This window comes from Gracilinanus agilis, chromosome 3 (genome assembly GCF_016433145.1).
Source record: "Gracilinanus agilis isolate LMUSP501 chromosome 3, AgileGrace, whole genome shotgun sequence".
NCBI lineage: Eukaryota > Metazoa > Chordata > Mammalia > Didelphimorphia > Didelphidae > Gracilinanus > Gracilinanus agilis.
In genome coordinates this window covers 442,806,957-442,823,802 of record NC_058132.1, presented here as the reverse complement: position 1 = coordinate 442,823,802, position 16,846 = coordinate 442,806,957, and the positions used below count along the sequence as shown (strand labels likewise).

At 34.5% G+C, this 16,846-nt stretch overlaps 1 protein-coding gene across 1 annotated transcript in view; it reads right to left on the bottom strand.

The window, feature by feature from the left end:
* EPHA3 (EPH receptor A3) overlaps nucleotides 1–16,846 on the bottom strand; it is a 436,551-nt gene that overhangs the window by 311,575 nt on the left and 108,130 nt on the right. Inside the window, exon 3 of the mRNA XM_044666928.1 lies at nucleotides 10,341–11,001. Coding sequence (XP_044522863.1) covers nucleotides 10,341–11,001 — 661 coding nt within the window. The remainder of the gene's footprint in view (nucleotides 1–10,340; nucleotides 11,002–16,846) is intronic.

The window sequence follows — 16,846 nt, the reverse complement described above, 5'->3', positions numbered from 1 at the left end:
TCCCCCCCACACACACACACCATGCACAGTGCCAAGGCCAACACACAAGAGTGAAAACAGGATTGGGGCAACCAGTAAATCACTAGCAGCCCCAGGGCTTATACCTGAGAGCTACAAATCTTGGGACCCTAAGTGGCTGGAGAGCACGCACTCACGGAGTTTCCCGAGCATCTACGTGGGTAAAACATTGCCCTAGGCGCGGACAAAGATCTCTAAAGCAGGGATTTTTCCCAGCCTCTGCTCCAGTGAAGGCATTGCCCAAGGCACGGACAAAGATCTCGAGTCCAGGCTTGGACCTCGAGAGGGGACCCGGTGCAGATGGGAGCACGGCTGTGGAAGCAGCTCCTGAGACTGCTGAAGGAACCTAGGGCAGAGGGGCACACCAGGGAATACCAGGAGGCTTGATCCCGAGGACAAGGAGACTAGAGCCCTCCTCGGGAGCTTAGAAAGTGCAGGCAGACCCTGAGTGTGAAGACAAAGCTGAAAAGGGGCGGGGCTAACAATGGCAAGCCAAGAACCCCAAAAGAAAAAGATTATCAAGAAAAACTCTGGAACACTCAACAACTTTTACACAGAGAAAATTCAGACAACAGAGGAGGACAAACAAGTATCCAAACCTTCCCAAAACAATGAAAACTGTTCACAAGCTATTGAAGAGTTCAAAAATGAGATGTTGAGGAAAATGGAAGAGATCTGGCAAGAAAATAACAACTTAAAAAGCAGAATTTCACAATTGGAAAGTGAGACAAGTCAACTGAAGACCAGAAATGACCAGATTGAAAAAGAAAACCAAAAGTTTATAACCGAAAACCCGTCCCTAAAGGCTAGAATTGAGTAATTAGACGCCAATGATCTCTCAAGACAACAAGAACAAATAAAACAAAGTCAAAAGACTGATAAAATAGAAGGAAACATGAAATATCTCAACGAGAAAGTGACAGACCAAGAAAACCAGTCTAGAAGAGACAATTTGAGAATCATTGGTCTTCCAGAAAAAGCAGAAATTAATAGAAACTTGGACTCCATACTTAAAGAAATTATTCAGCAAAATTGCCCTGAAGTCCTACAATAAGAGGGCAATATAGACATTGAAAGGATCCATAGATCACCCTCTACACTGGACATAGAAAAGTCAACACCAAGGAATATAATAGCCAAATTCAAGAGCTTTCAAGTAAAAGAAAAAAATCTTACAAGAAGCCAGAAAGAGACAATTCAAATATCAAGGAGAACCAATCAGGATCACACAGGATCTGGCAGCCTCCACACTAAAAGACCGCAAGGCTTGGAATACGATATTCAGAAAGGCAAGAGAGCTGGGCCTTCAGCCATGGAACAACTACCCATCGAAACTGACTATATACTTCCAGGGGAAAGTATGGCCATTCAACAAAATTGAAGATTTCCAAGTTTTAGCACAAAAAAGACCAGGACTAAATGGAAAGTATAATACCCAAACACAAAAAACAAGAGAAACATGAAAAGGTAAATAAGAAAAAGAGAGGAAAGAAAGCAAACTCATAATTTTTTAAATTTGACTCTTTAAGGGCTTAAATAAGATCTAATTATCTGTATTACTATGTGGAGAAATGCTATGTATAATTCTCTGTAGTGAACTCTATTCACTATTGTAATATTCACTATTATAGCAACCAGAAGAATAATTCATAGGGAGAGGACAGGATACTAAATGGTCTAAGATGACATGGGAGGTAGGAAAGGGGGGGGGGGAACAGTAGGGGACACTAAGAAAAATCTGAGTAAATAAGAAAAATAGGATATTCTATTACACACAAAGAGGGCATGGGAAGGGGAGGGGACAAATACTATTATAAGAAGGAGGGGAAGAGAGCATTAAGAGGTAATAATCAAACCTTACTCTCAGTTTAATCAACTCGGAGAGGGAACAGTAGCTTTATTATCCATTCAGACAAAAAACTCTATCTAACCCTACTGAGAAAGTCAGAAGGGATAAACCAAAGAGAGCAGGGAAGTGGGGAGGTCAAAAAAGGGAGGGGAGAAAAATGAGGAGGGAACTTATTAGGCCTTCAAAAACAAAAATAGGGGAATAACAAGGGAGGGGGCAGAAAGGGAAGTCAATCAAGGGAGGGGATAAGGGATACAGGCTCAAAGCAAACCACTGGTTTAAAAGAAAATAGTGTAAGAAGAAGGGGTGGGTCTAGGGGAGGATACAAAAATGTCAGTGAATTCACAACTGATAATTGTAACTCTGAATGTAAATGGGATGAACTCCCTCATAAAATGGAAGCAAATAGCAGAGTGGATCAGAAACCAAAATCTTACCATACATTGTCTACAAGAAACACATATGAGGCGGGTAGACATACACAAGTTTAAGGTTAAGGGCTTGAACAAAATCATTGGGGCATCAAATGAGAAAAAGAAGACAGGAGTGGTTAATATGATCTCTGACAAAGCCAAAGTAAAAATAGATATGATTAAAAAAGACAGGGAAGGCCATTACATCCTGATTAAAGGCAGTATAAACAATGAAGAAATAACACTGCTCAATATATATGCACCAAGTGATATAGCATCCAAATTCATAAAGGAGAAAATGGCAGAGCTCAAGAAGGAAATAGATAGTAAAACCATAATAGTGGGAGATCTAAATATTCCTCTTTCAGATCTAGATAAATCAAACCAAAAAATAAATAAGAAAGAGGTAAGAGAGGTGAATGAAGTCCTGCAAAAATTAGATTTAATTGATATGTGGAGAAAAATAAATAGGGACAAAAAGGAATACACCTTCTTTTCAGCTCCACATGGTACATTCACAAAGATTGTCCATGTAATAGGGCATAGAATTATTGCAAACAAATGCAAAAGAGAAGATATAATAAATGTAACCTTCTCAGATCATAATGCAATAAAAATAATAATTAGTAAGGGCACCTGGACAGGCAAATCAAAAACTAATTGGAAATTAAACAATATGATTCTCCAAAACCAATTTGTCAAAGAAGAAATCATAGAAACAATCAACAATATCATTGAAGATAATGACAATGATGAGACATCCTACCAAACTCTATGGGATGCAGCCAACGCAGTACTCAGGGGGAAATTTATATCCTTGAGTGCATATATTAACAAATTAAGGAGGGTAGAGATTAATGAATTGGGTATGCAACTCAAAAAATTAGAAAGCGAACAAGTTAAAAATCCCCAAATGAAAACTAAATTAGAAATACTAAAAATTAAGGGAGAAATTACTAAAATCGAAAGTAAAAGAAGTATTGAATTAATAAATAAGACTAGAAGCTGGTATTCTGAAAAAACAGATAAAATAGACAAATTACTGGTCAATCTAATAAGAAAAAGGAAAGAAGAAAACCAAACTGACAGTATCAAAGATGAAAAGGGAGATCTCACCTCTAATGAAGGGGAAACTAAGGTAATCATTAACAACTATTTCACCCAATTATATGGCAACAAATATAACAACTTAGGAGATATGGATGAATATTTACAAAAATATAAATTGCCTGGATTAACAGCAGAAGAAATAGAATACCTAAATAATCCCATATCAGAAATAGAAATTGAACAAGCCATCAAAGAACTCCCGAAGAAAAAATCACCAGGATCTGATGGATTCACAATTGAATTCTATCAGACATTCAAAGAGCAACTAATCCCAATACTATACAAATTATTTGATATGATAAACAAAGAAAGGAGTCCTACCAAATTCCTTTTATGACACAAATATGGTACTGATCCCAAAGCCAGGTAGACCAAAAACAGAGAAAGAAAACCATAGACCAATCTCCCTAATGAACATAGATGCGAAAATCTTGAATAGAATATTAGCAAAGAGACTCCAGGAAGTAATTAAGAAGATCATCCACCATGATCAGGTGGGATTTATACCAGGAATGCAAGGTTGGTTCAACATTAGGAAAACCATCCACATAATTGACCATATCAACAGTCTATCAAACAAAAATCACATGATTATCTCAATAGATGCTGAAAAAGCCTTTGACAAAATACAGCATCCATTCCTATTGAAAACACTGAAAAGTATAGGAATAGAAGGACCTTTCCTAAAAATAATAAACAGTATTTACCTAAAACCATCAACAAGCATCATATGCAATTAGGATAAATTAGAAGCCTTCCCAATAAGATCAGGAGTGAAACAAGGATGCCCATTATCACCTCTATTATTCAACATAGTACTAGAAACACTAGCAGTAGCAATTAGAGAAGAAAAAGAAATTGAAGGTATCAAAATAGGCAAGGAGGAGACTAAGCTATCACTCTTTGCAGGTGATATGATGGTCTACTTAAAAAATCCTAGAGAATCAACTAAGAAGCTGATAGAAATAATCAACAACTTTAGCAAAGTTGCAGGATACAAAATAAATGCACATAAATCATCAGCATTTCTATACATTTCCAACACATTAGAGCAGCAAGAGGTAGAAAGAGAAACACCACTTAAAATCACCCTAGACAATATAAAATACTTGGGAATCTATCTACCAAAACAAACACAGCAATTATACGAAAACAACTACAAAACACTTTCCAAACAAATAAAACTGGAGCTCAACAATTGGAAAGCCATTAATTGTTCATGGGTAGGACCAGCTAACATAATAAAAATGAACATTCTACCCAAATTAATTTACCTATTTAGCACCATACCTATCAAAATACCAAAAAACTTCTTTACTGAATTAGGAAAAACTATAACAAATTTCATTTGGAATAACAAAAGGTCAAGAATATCAAGGGAAATAATGAAAAAAAAATGTGAAGGAAGGGGGCCTAGCAGTACCAGATATTATACTATACTATAAAGCAGCAGTCATCAAAACAATATGGTACTGGCTAAGAGACAGAGGGGAGGATGAATGGAATAGACTTGGGGTAAATGACATCAGCAAGGCAGTGTATGATTAACCCAAAGAGCCCAACCTTTGGGACATGAATCCACTATTTGACAAAAACTGCTGGGAAAGTTGGAACACAATATGGGAAAGATTAGGTTTAGATCAACATCTCACACCTACACCAAGGTAAATTCAAAATGGGTGAATGACTTGAATATAAAGAGGGAAACTATAAATAAGTTAAGTGAACACAAAATTGTATACCTATCTCTGGGAAAGGAAAGATTTTAAAACCAAGCAAGAGTTAGAGAAAATTACAAAATGTAAATTTAATGGTTTTGATTATATTAAGCTAAAAAGCTTTTGTACAAACAAAAACAATGCAGCCAAAATCAGAAGGGAAACAACAAATTGGGAAAAAATCTTTATGACAAAAAATTCTGACAGGGGTCTAATTACTCAAATATACAAGAAGTTAAATCAATTGTATAAAAAATCAAGCCATTCCCCAATTGATAAATGGGCAAGAGACATGAATAGGCAATTTTCAGGTAAAGAAATCAAAAGTATCAATAACCACATGAGAAAGTGTTCTAAATCTCTAATAATTAGGGAAATACAAATCAAAACAACTCTGAGGTATCACCTCACACCTAGCAGATTGGCTAAAAAGAAAGAAGGGGAGAGTAATGAATGCTGGAGGGGATGTGGCAAAATTGGGACATTAATGCATTGCTGGTGGAGTTGTGAAATGATCCAACCATTCTGGCTGGCAATATGGAACTATGCTCAAAGGGCTATAAAAGATCCAGCCATACCATTGTTGGGTTTGTACCCCAAAGAGATCATAGATAAACAGACTTGTACGAAAATATTCATAGCTGTGCTTTTTGTGGTGGCAAAGAACTGGAAAAGGAGGTTATATCCTTCAATTGGGGAATGGCTGAACAAATTGTGGTATATACTTGTGATGGAATACTATTGTGCTAAAAGGAATAATAAACTGGAGGAATTCCATGTGAATTGAAAAGACCTCCAGGAACTGATGCAGAGCGAAAGGAGCAGAGCCAGAAGAACATTGTACACAGAGACTGATGTTATTAGGATTAAAAATAATAAAGGCTAAGATAAATATAAAAATTAGTATTTTAATTAAAGCCATGCTGATAGATAAAGTCATTAGACCAGGTGCTTGTAAGAATTCAAAACTGCCGCCCCAGCCATTATTCCCTCACGTCTCTTCCTGAGTCTGCTGGCCAAGAGGCCACTCCCCCCAATCCAGGAGATTTAAACTGTTCTCTGAGTAGAGACGTAGGTGTCCCCACACCCAATGAACCAGAACCAGAAACCCGTTGGACCACGGATAATGTAGTTTGATAATTTCCACGTGTCCATAGAAAATATATATATATATACTTAAAGATGGCATCTCCCAAATTTCACTCTTACAATATACTGTGGTAAAATCGAATGCAATGGACTTCTATACCAGTAGCAATGCAATGACACAAGACAGCTCTGAGGGATTTATGATAAAGAATGCTACCCACATTCAGAGGAAGAACTGCAGGAGAGGAAACATAGAAGATAAACAATTGCTTGAACGCATGGGTTGAGGCGGACATGATTGGGGATGTAAACTTGAAATGACCACACCAATGCAACTAACAACAATTTGGAAATAGGCCCAGAATAAGGACACATGTTACAACCATTGGAAATGTGCTTTGGCCATGGGTGGGAGGACTACGGGGAGTGAAGGGGAAAGTAGGGGCATGAAGCATGTAACCATGTTAAAAATGAATATTAATAAATATTTTTAAAATTTTTTAATTAGAAAATGTTTAACAAAGTAAATAAAAATAATACAACATAAAAAATATTTTAATATGTACAAATATCTTGAAATAATATCACACATATTAAGTATTGATATGTACAAAAGTCTTGGTTTATTTTTAAGTGTTTAAAAAGTTTAATAAATTCAGAAGTATAAATGCTACAACTTATAAAAATATCATTTGAAGGTTTAACTATTTAAATTTATTTTATACTTATATAGTTTTGTGAATTTTAAATAATAATTTTTTTAATTTTCATTTTAATAACAAAATTAGTCCTGTCATTATGTAGTGCATATATGACAGTTTCAGGATGATAGTTTTTCAGCCATCTCAGTAACCTGATCTATTTCAATTAGAATTTTTCTTGAGAGGTCACTTCAAAATTGTGGGTATTCTTTAAAACCTAGTTCTTTAGATGATATTAAGGCTAGGATTACAAATGCTTCTAGTATTTGAGCATAAGCTGATGAAAGTTTTTAAGGAGTTTAAAAATAAATCAGAATGGCAGAGCACAACAGAGCCATGTTGAATTAATAAGAAATATTTCAATATTCTTCAAATTAAATTTTAATTAATTCTTTAAAAATTTAACATTTTAAATTTTATTTTTGTAAGTCTATAGCATTTATAGTTCTGAAGTTCTTAAATTTAAAACCACATTCAATTTGTATTGATAACTCTAAATATCTAAGGCATAACTCATCTCCTAGTTTGATCCAATTCTGATGACTTTCCCTTCTCCTGGGGTCTATATATCTGAAGGAAATGCCCTCTATATGTTATATACAAATTAATTAAATTTCTACATTTAAAATGTACTCTTATAATCTCACTGAAGGCCTGGGCTGCTCTTAGATGCTAAAAGCTGTCTCAAGTGCTTTGGCTAGGTCACAATATATAGGATTTACAGAGTAGGGGTGGGAGGTAGAACTGCACAAGATAAAAAGCCATTGAGTAGTTGACATTAAAAATAGAATAAGAGCAACTATGTTCTGATCATCTTTCTCCATAGAGTATAGGAGAGGTCCTAGTAACATTTAGTTTTAACATTCTTTCAATATTACTTTTAAAGCAATGTATAAAAGTGTTAAAAATTGGTCTGGAATGCTATCTAAGGGATATTGATGCTTACTAGAGCTAATATAATAATAATTGATGTTTATAGAGAGTTCTCCTATTTGCAAAAATGTTTTAAATGCATTATTTCTTTGGAACCTCACAAATCTGAGAACTATATTAAAGATATCATCAATCCTCAATCCCACTTTACAAATAAGGACAATCAGGCTAAAAGAGGGGCTACAGAGTTGTCACAACATGATTTTTATCTGAGCTTCCTTAATATAAGTCAAGAGCTCTACCCACTATACCATACTCTCTCTCTCTACATCTCAGCCCAAGCAATATTAGCAGGAGATGGGTAGAGTGACATACTGTAATTAATTAGTCATCCTAGATAATTGGATACTTTGATAGTTTGACACTTTGAAGAAGCTATGATTTCATTAGTGAACATTCCATCCATTAATAATGAACAGGACCACTCAATGGCTTTTCATTCTCTGCAATTAAGTCCCCACCCACACCCTCCAGTAAATTCTGTTTATCTAGATCTAGCCAAAGTACTGGAGACATTCTTTTGTTCTGTTACAATCTTATGGATACCAGGGTACCATTTAGACAGTCTGGTTGTTATCTCTATTTGACTAGTCTAGCCCACCTCCTTTTCTGGACTCATTTGTCCTCCACAATATCTTTTGCCTCCATTCTTACATACAAGTGACTATTAACATATATGGCCAGTTGAGTTTGTTATTTTCTTGATAATTCCAGCTATTTACTCTGATGGCATTTGTTTTTACTTATTCTCGTTTCTTATGCTTCCTGCAGGAAAATGCATTAAAGTCCAAGATTTTAATAATCATTCTTCCTATTGCCAGAAAAACCTTAAAAGAAGACAGGAACCTGTCTGTTTCAAAAAAACAAACAAACACACACACACACGCGCGCACACACACACACACACACACACACATATACATACACTATTAATTACCAAGCCTCATCTAAATCAAACAGCAGGGAAAAAAATTAGCTGTAATGTAATAAATTAAAGGACTTTCTGGATTTTTCTTTAATGATAATCTTGACTAATATCCTTTTCAAAGATTTAAATAACATGAGACTTTGCAATCAAGAACATTGTTTATGCTCAGATTTTTTCATTTCCATAAACAATATAGAGAGAGTAAAAGCAAAATGATATCATGTCTTGTTTAGTGTGTTAGGACAGAATCATCAAATACCAAGGTAGACTCATTGTTTCCATATGTATATTGAGCATAGTGACTCAATGAATTGACTGACTACTCTATGCAAATCAATTTGCTTTGCAAAGAAAAAGAAAGCATGCAATTCTAAGTATTATAATTCAGATTACAGTCTGAGGTGGGCAACATTCCATTGACTGTGGTCATAACATAATCATATTTCTTCTATTTATATAAGCAAGTTAAAAATGTCACAGATGTATTTGTTAAATAGTCATTGCTTGTAGTATGTGAAAGGTCAAACATTTTGGAAAATAGGGCAGCCTTCATATGATATGTGATAATTTAAAATGGAAAAAAGCACATACACACATAAATGGAAAATAGCCTTCATTTATATTTCTAGAGAGTCATAATGCAAGTCAAGACAAGACTGGGCTTAAGCTTACCTTCCTAGAGATTTTTTTTCCTTAAGATTATGATGTGAATATGATGATATATGAGTATGATGACTCAAATCAATACATATGATACAAATTCACTTATCACTGTTTAATACCTGATTTAGTCATACAGATAATGAGTGATCTAAACATCCAAATGTTACTTCAGAAACTTTCCTTCCTATACATTACATGCTAAAATGTTCTTCATTTTCATTATTAAAAAGTCAAACTTCTAAAGGATTAACACTTGGGGAAAGTTCATCTGGAACTGAGACCTTATTAAATTAGAAATCATTACTTATAGCAATAAAGTATATATTACTATAAGTTAACTAAATAGCAACTTTAGTAATCACCACAATTTATCAAGACTGTTATTATAACACTCACTAAGTGTTGACAGTGTAATCATTAAAGTTTTAAGAGGGGGGTAGGGCATGCCCAGTTGGTCAATACCTAGGTCCTTGAATGAAGCAAGAAAAAATAAAAATGGAAGAAACCAATTTAGACCATACTATATTTATCAAATTTCAATGTGTATATAATATAAAATTTCATTGATATGGAGCTGAAAGGAGGCTGAAGTTTCATTTTCTCCAATCACCTAATTCTACAATTGAAGAAAATGAGGCCCAGATAAGTTAAGCTTTTTAGAAGTTATGGGGTAAAGAAATAACAAAAATCAGAGGCCTTTAACTCAAAAACCAGTTCTTTTACTACTCTACAACAAATTCGGAGTTATTCTTTTCTTATATCAGCAAAGGAAAAATAAAAATAAACCCTTTTTTAAAATGTGTAATCCATTTGAGACATTTCATTTAGATTTGAATATAAAACAAACTGATTTTTCTAAGGTAAAATCCCAACTTTGAAACAGTATAACTATAAGCAGTAATTAGAGCATAGTATTACCTTGGCAAACATAGCCCCTTTCTTCATGGCCAGCATTGCATAAACATTTGCCAATGGGTACCAGCCATTCCCCTTCTGTGCTGCAGTACATTCTGGGTGGTTCCTCTTCCTTAGAATTATTAACACAAGAACCTCGGACTTCCACCAGGGACTGGGAGTCCATAGGTACTGTATCTGGAAACATTGCCAGGTTCTTCACTGTAAAAGGGCACTTTTTAAAGTACACCCTCACAGATACTAAGGCAACACAGGCACCAACATCTTGAAAAGCCAAATAAAAGCCTTTCCTGTTCACAGGGCCTACCTCTCGAACCTCAGTGTTGAGCTTGAGAATACGATCCCCCAGGTCCATTTGTGTGAAACTTTCATCAGCTGCAATCGTGTCAATCTTGGTAAACTGATGTTCTCGGAATTTGACCCCATGGTCATCATCTGACTCCATGTAGTAGAGGTTGAAAGTCTCCTTGCAAGTACCCAAAACCAATGGGATACTATTGCAGTCCCTGAGGGTAAACTTCAGTTCCACATAGATCTTCTGAGCTGAATTTCTTGGGACCCAGTTTGTTCTCAGCCAATTATTCTGACTATGATCCATAACATTGCACACCTGGTAGGTCCTGATAGGGGTATAATGCTCATCAACCCCACTGATCTCTTCCCACTAGTTTCAAAAAAACAAACAACAAAAGAAGAAGAATTAACATTAATAGTGATTACATTTAAAATGTGATATCAGTATCTAAGCTATTTCATAGAAATTATAAACATACTAAGAAAAAAGAAATTATTTCTGATGGTGGCATCACTTTTTAACAAATCTCCTTTTACGTCATCTCTTCCTTATTTCTTTTATCTTAGAATATATCCTTAATGCTATTAGTCTGGATTTTTGCCATAGATTCTTAAAAAAAAAAAAAAAACCTTACCTTTCTTCTTAGAATCAAAACTAAGTATTGATTCCAAGGCAGAATTATGGTAAGAACTAGGCAATTGGAATTAAGTGATTTGCTCAGGTTCACAAACCTAGGAAGTATCTGAGGTCAGATTTCCATAGACTCTTAAGATAGCTTTCAGATTCCATTCTCTTCTTCTTCTAACTTACAGATATATCAGCACCACCATTATCTTTCTAACATATAGATATAGATATGTACATATATAAAGAGACTTAATCATGTTACTGCTCAGCTCAAAATTCAATAGCTCCTTATTATCCACCAAGTAGAAATAAATTGCCTTAATCTTAATTCAAACTCTCTTACAATCTAGCTCAAACCTACCTTTCTAGGTTTTGCATCTATAACTTCCTTTCATGCATAAAATGGACTAGTGTCTATCCTCTTAATTTGTACTGAAGTTCCTGCCACCATGTCTTTTTCACATCATTTCCTATGGCTTTAATCCTCCCTTCCTATATTCATCAGTTGGCTTCCCTGATTTCTCCTGTTAGTAGTATCATTTTACATCAGACTTCACAAACTATTTCGATGTGTATTTCTATAATGGAATTACCATGTATTATTATGCATTGTACTTACCCATATATTTATGATGCCCTGATGGCAAAAACTGAGCTTAAATTTCTCTTTATCCTAGTACCAACTGCATAGTACATGGTAGAAGAACCTTGTGACATAATTGAAAGTGTGGAGGACTTTTTCTCAAGAAAGATCTGAGATCAATTACTGGTTCTCACAACCATTTGCTGTGAAAGCAGGGGCCAGTTACATCACCTCTCTGGGCCTCAGCAGCAACTGCCTGGCATAGTAGGGACAGTCAAAGAGATCATATGTAAATTTTATTTGTTACTATAAATAATATTTCTTTCTTGATACCAGTTTCTTGAATTGATCTATATTATTTAGCATTAAAAAATCAACTATTGCTTGTCACAGAGGGTTGAAGCAAGAAACTAGATTTCTTTCAGTTCAAGAAAAAGGAGTCCTCAAAAATCAGTTCTTGGTCTATACAATGCCTATCTTCAGCTATCTATGAATAAAATCTAGATAATAAATTGTAGTCCCTTGGTGGAGTTAACTCCAACTGCTTATGCTTCCTGGCACCAATTATCCTCTAGATAACCAAGATTCAATCATTTGGATTTATAGCTCAAAATCCATCCCAAAGTAAATAATGAACAGTCCAAGGTCTTTGCTAAAGGGGTAAAAAATTATTTTATCCAAAACTTGATGTTACTTAGGAACAGGAGACTAAACTGCCAATGATCTGTCAATCTGTAGATCTTTTCCCAAGCAAAACAAGGCTTGGGGTACAATCTGATGTGTTGCCAAAGAGCTTCAAATCATCATCATCATAACAATTCATATCTCACCATCTATGTAATTAATTTTCTATAGGCAGAAGCTAAAAGATTGAATGTTATTGGATTCAATCATATCAAGTGATGTTCAATGACCCAAAGCAAACTCTGAAATTACCCATGAGAAACAAAAGAGAGACAACATAAGGCAACTGCATCTAATCTCACTCAACATAATAATCACCTTCCAAACTGCATTTAATAAATATGAAAGAATGCAGGTAGAGATACAAAAAATTATGCAGCCATTTATTTGTCTTGGGTCTAGTGGGTTAGGGAAGGCTGTCAGCTACTTTTAATAAGGGCTTTGTTTTGCAATGGCTATCTCAGTAAAAATAACAAGATTCTGTCTATAATTGAGTCTGAGTTGGAGTGAATACTTTATCTTATTACAAAACATGATGAGTCAAATCATGACTTTAAATTTTTTATCTCATATTACCCTACCACAATCAATTTTCCATATATTTCTTTCATTATTCATATTTTAAAATACAGTTCCTCAGGACTCTGTCAGAATTAGAAAAGTTCCTAATAACCTAAAATACTGCAATAATCTCTTATTGACTCCCTAATTTGTCTCTAATCTTTTAAATATATTCTGCAAATCATGTTGTACATGCACCTCTCATGCTAAAAACATTTTAGTGGTTCCTAGTTTATCTACAGTTTAAAGTTCAAATGACATTCCCTGGCAGTCAAAGTTACCAAAGACAATCTCTATGGATCTTTCCATCTATATTTTTTACTTTTTCTTAAAGTAAGTTCTTTATGAACCCTTCAGTTTCAGTCAAACTAACATGGTCTACTCATTGTCTTGAAAATACTTAAAATAGTCCTTAGCACATATTCACAACTTATTCATCCTTTAAGGACAAGTTTTCAAGACATATCCAGAGCTATCTATTCTCCCTCTAAACTAAATCAAAAATTTATAGACATTAATTTGCTTAATATAACTATCATGGTTTATCACTACCAAATGTTTGATACAATCACTATCTTTGTATTGGTATGTACATTTTAAGTATCTCCTCAACTAGACTGTAACCTTCTTAAGGGCATTTTTAGGTGTAGTTTCTTTGTTCATTACCTAGCACAGCACTTTATTTTTAATTCCATTTAAGAGAAATATATTTTAAACTACTACAAACAGTTAATTAGTAAGTGTCTGAGGCCATATTTGAATTAATGAAGATAATTTTTTCTGATTCTAGACCCTGTACTCTATCCATTTTGTCACCTAGTTATTTTAGCACTTTTACCCATCAAAACTTCTGATCTCAAGCTATCCATCAGTTTCAGCCTCTTCAGTGGCAAAGATAACAGATAAACATTTGGTCCTTTTCTTTCTTTCTAGTAAAAATATTACAGTCAGCTATGTTATGTACCCTCATATACCTACAGGCTCTTTCACATAAAGCAATTAGTTTAACTGATCTTAATTGTTCTTACTCTAGTAGTTATTAGAATAATATTCTTCAGTAATGAAATATATAGTTGTTGCTTACACTCTAAATAAATGTTACACACAAATGATACATGAAAATGTTAAATATATTTACAAAATTCACACTGTTAATGTTAACATTGTGTGTATGTATATGTATCCATGAATAGTTTTTTTTTCCTTTTTTTTAAACCTTCTCTTCTTAGAATCAATACTAAATATTGGTTCTAAGGCAGAAAAGTGGTAAGGGCTAGGAGCTGGGGTTAAATTACTTCCCCATGGTCAACCAGCTAGGGCATACCTCCTGTTTCCAAGTCTGGCACTGTATCCCCTGAGCAACCTAGTAGCTCCAGTAGGTTTTTTTTTCTTCTAAAAAAGGGGAGTTCATATGCCCAAAGAGCACTAAAAGATTGCCTCTCCTTTGATCCAGCCATACCATTTCTGGGTTTGTACCAAGAGATCACAGGAAAAAAAGACATGTACAAAAATATTTATAGCCACGCTCTTTGTTGTCTCAAAAAAATGGAATATGAGAATATGCCCATCAATTGGGGAATGGCTGAACAAATTGTGATACCTGCTGGTGATAGAATACTATTGTGCTCAAAGGAATAATAAACTGGAAGAATTCCATGTGAACTGGAATGACCACCAGGAACTGATGCAGAGTGAAAGGAACAGAGCCAGAAGAACATTATACACAGAGACTGATACACTGTGATAAAATCGAATGTAATGGACTTCTGTACTAGCAGCAACACAATGACCCAGGACAATTCTGAGGGATTTATGGAAAAGAAAGCTACCCACATTCAGAGGAAGAACTACAGGAGTGGAAACACAAAAGAAAAACAACTGCTTGAACATGTGGGTAGATGCGAACATGATTTGTGATGTAGACTCTAAATGACCACCCTAGTGCAATTATCAATAATATGGAAATAGGTCTTGATCAATGACACATGAAGAAACCAGTGGAGATGCGTGTCGGCTATGGGGGAGGTGGGTGTTGGTGGGGGGGGAAGAGTAATAACATGAATTGGTAACCACGGAAAAATTTTTTCTAAAAAATAATAAATAATTTTAAAATTTTAAAAATTAAAAAGGGGAGTTCATATAGGTCAAAGAAGAAGAGAAACTTACACAGGGAGAAGAGCTGGTAAATGGGCATATGGATTAAAATAAGCAAATATAGGCATCACATAGGAATGAAAATAGAAGAGGTTGACTGGGCTAAATTATCACAAAACCTTTGTAAAAAAAAAAGCTTTGCAGATGATGATAAATAGGTATCTCTCTCATTTTCTCTGTCTCTCTCTCTCTATGTCTCTCCGTCTCTTTCTCTCTCCGTCTCTTTGTCTCTCTGTCTATCTCTCAACATCTCTCTCTTGAGATATCTCTCTCAATATATACATATATGAGTTTCCTAGATGATACCAAACATATTACAGTAGAAATAGTAGACATTATGTTAGTGCTTGTTAAATGAATGAGTAAATGAATATATGCTTTAATTAATTAAAAAACAAATAAGCACTACTGGAATACTACAGATTTATAAGCAAAGGAACAGCATGATAAATGATGTACTTTGTACATTTTTGTTTTCATGTTGTCTTCCCCATTAGATTGTGAACTCTGAAAGAAAGGACTACTTTTGCTTTTCATGTCTGTAGCACTCAGCATAGTGCCTGGTATAGAGCAGGCACTTAAATGTTTCTTGACTGACAATTTAAGTGCAGCTCTCTTTCAATTATATTACATTGCTTTCTCATTGACAAAAATGTATTATTGGTACTAAATGATCTTTCACTTTCATCAGTAATATACTGTTTTTCAAAGAGAGGGCTTCCTCCTAGAACAGTAAAGTCAGGGAAGGTAGGAAACTGATTAATTTAGAATGCCAGGATACTTCTCTTAAGAAACTCCCTTTAATATAAACATAAGGATTGAAACAAAAGGTGAAGTTGAAACAAAGTTGAAAGGTAAAAGTGTTTCCCCTTTTAAAGATGCTATCAATGACAATCATCCACAAAATTCTATTCCCCATGAAAGACATGTATTATTTTACCCTTAAATGGTAGTAAATAATTTTAAATAAATAATTTGTATTTACGCAAGTAGAACTTAAGTCTACATTTTAAAATGCTTCAATCCTGATCCAGGAAGCAACTGGTTATGGTTAGAAGAAATGAATGAGCATTCTACTTGTTTATGTTCATGTTGTTGTCCATTAGGAAAGGTTTTGTAAGATGTATCATGTTCAATTTTACAACCCAAAGGGAGCAGCAGGAGAAGAAACCACCATCAGGTAAACATGATTAAACTGAGGCCATAAAATAGCATCCACATGTTCTATTTTAGAAATAAATGCAAAGCCTAGGATTCTCATAATGGACATAGGACATTTTTTAGAGGGAAATGCAAAAGTAAATATTTTTAGCTTGGAAAATAATGAGTTCAATTCTCTGTCTCTAACAATCAGATCAGAAAAAGAAATGAAAAGGAAAAAGTAGGGAATGAAGGATGGGAAGAATGTAGGGACATTTCTAAGAAAACATTATTTTCCGTAAGATTACATTTTGAAAATTGCATAGGATTGCAATAATTTTATATTCCTGTGCACAAAAAAATAAATAATTGCTCCCTGCTTCTCCCTAAAAAACATAACAAATTTCTTCAGATGAAACTATATGGATGGGTATCATGAGAAAAATATAATGTCTTTAAAATAAA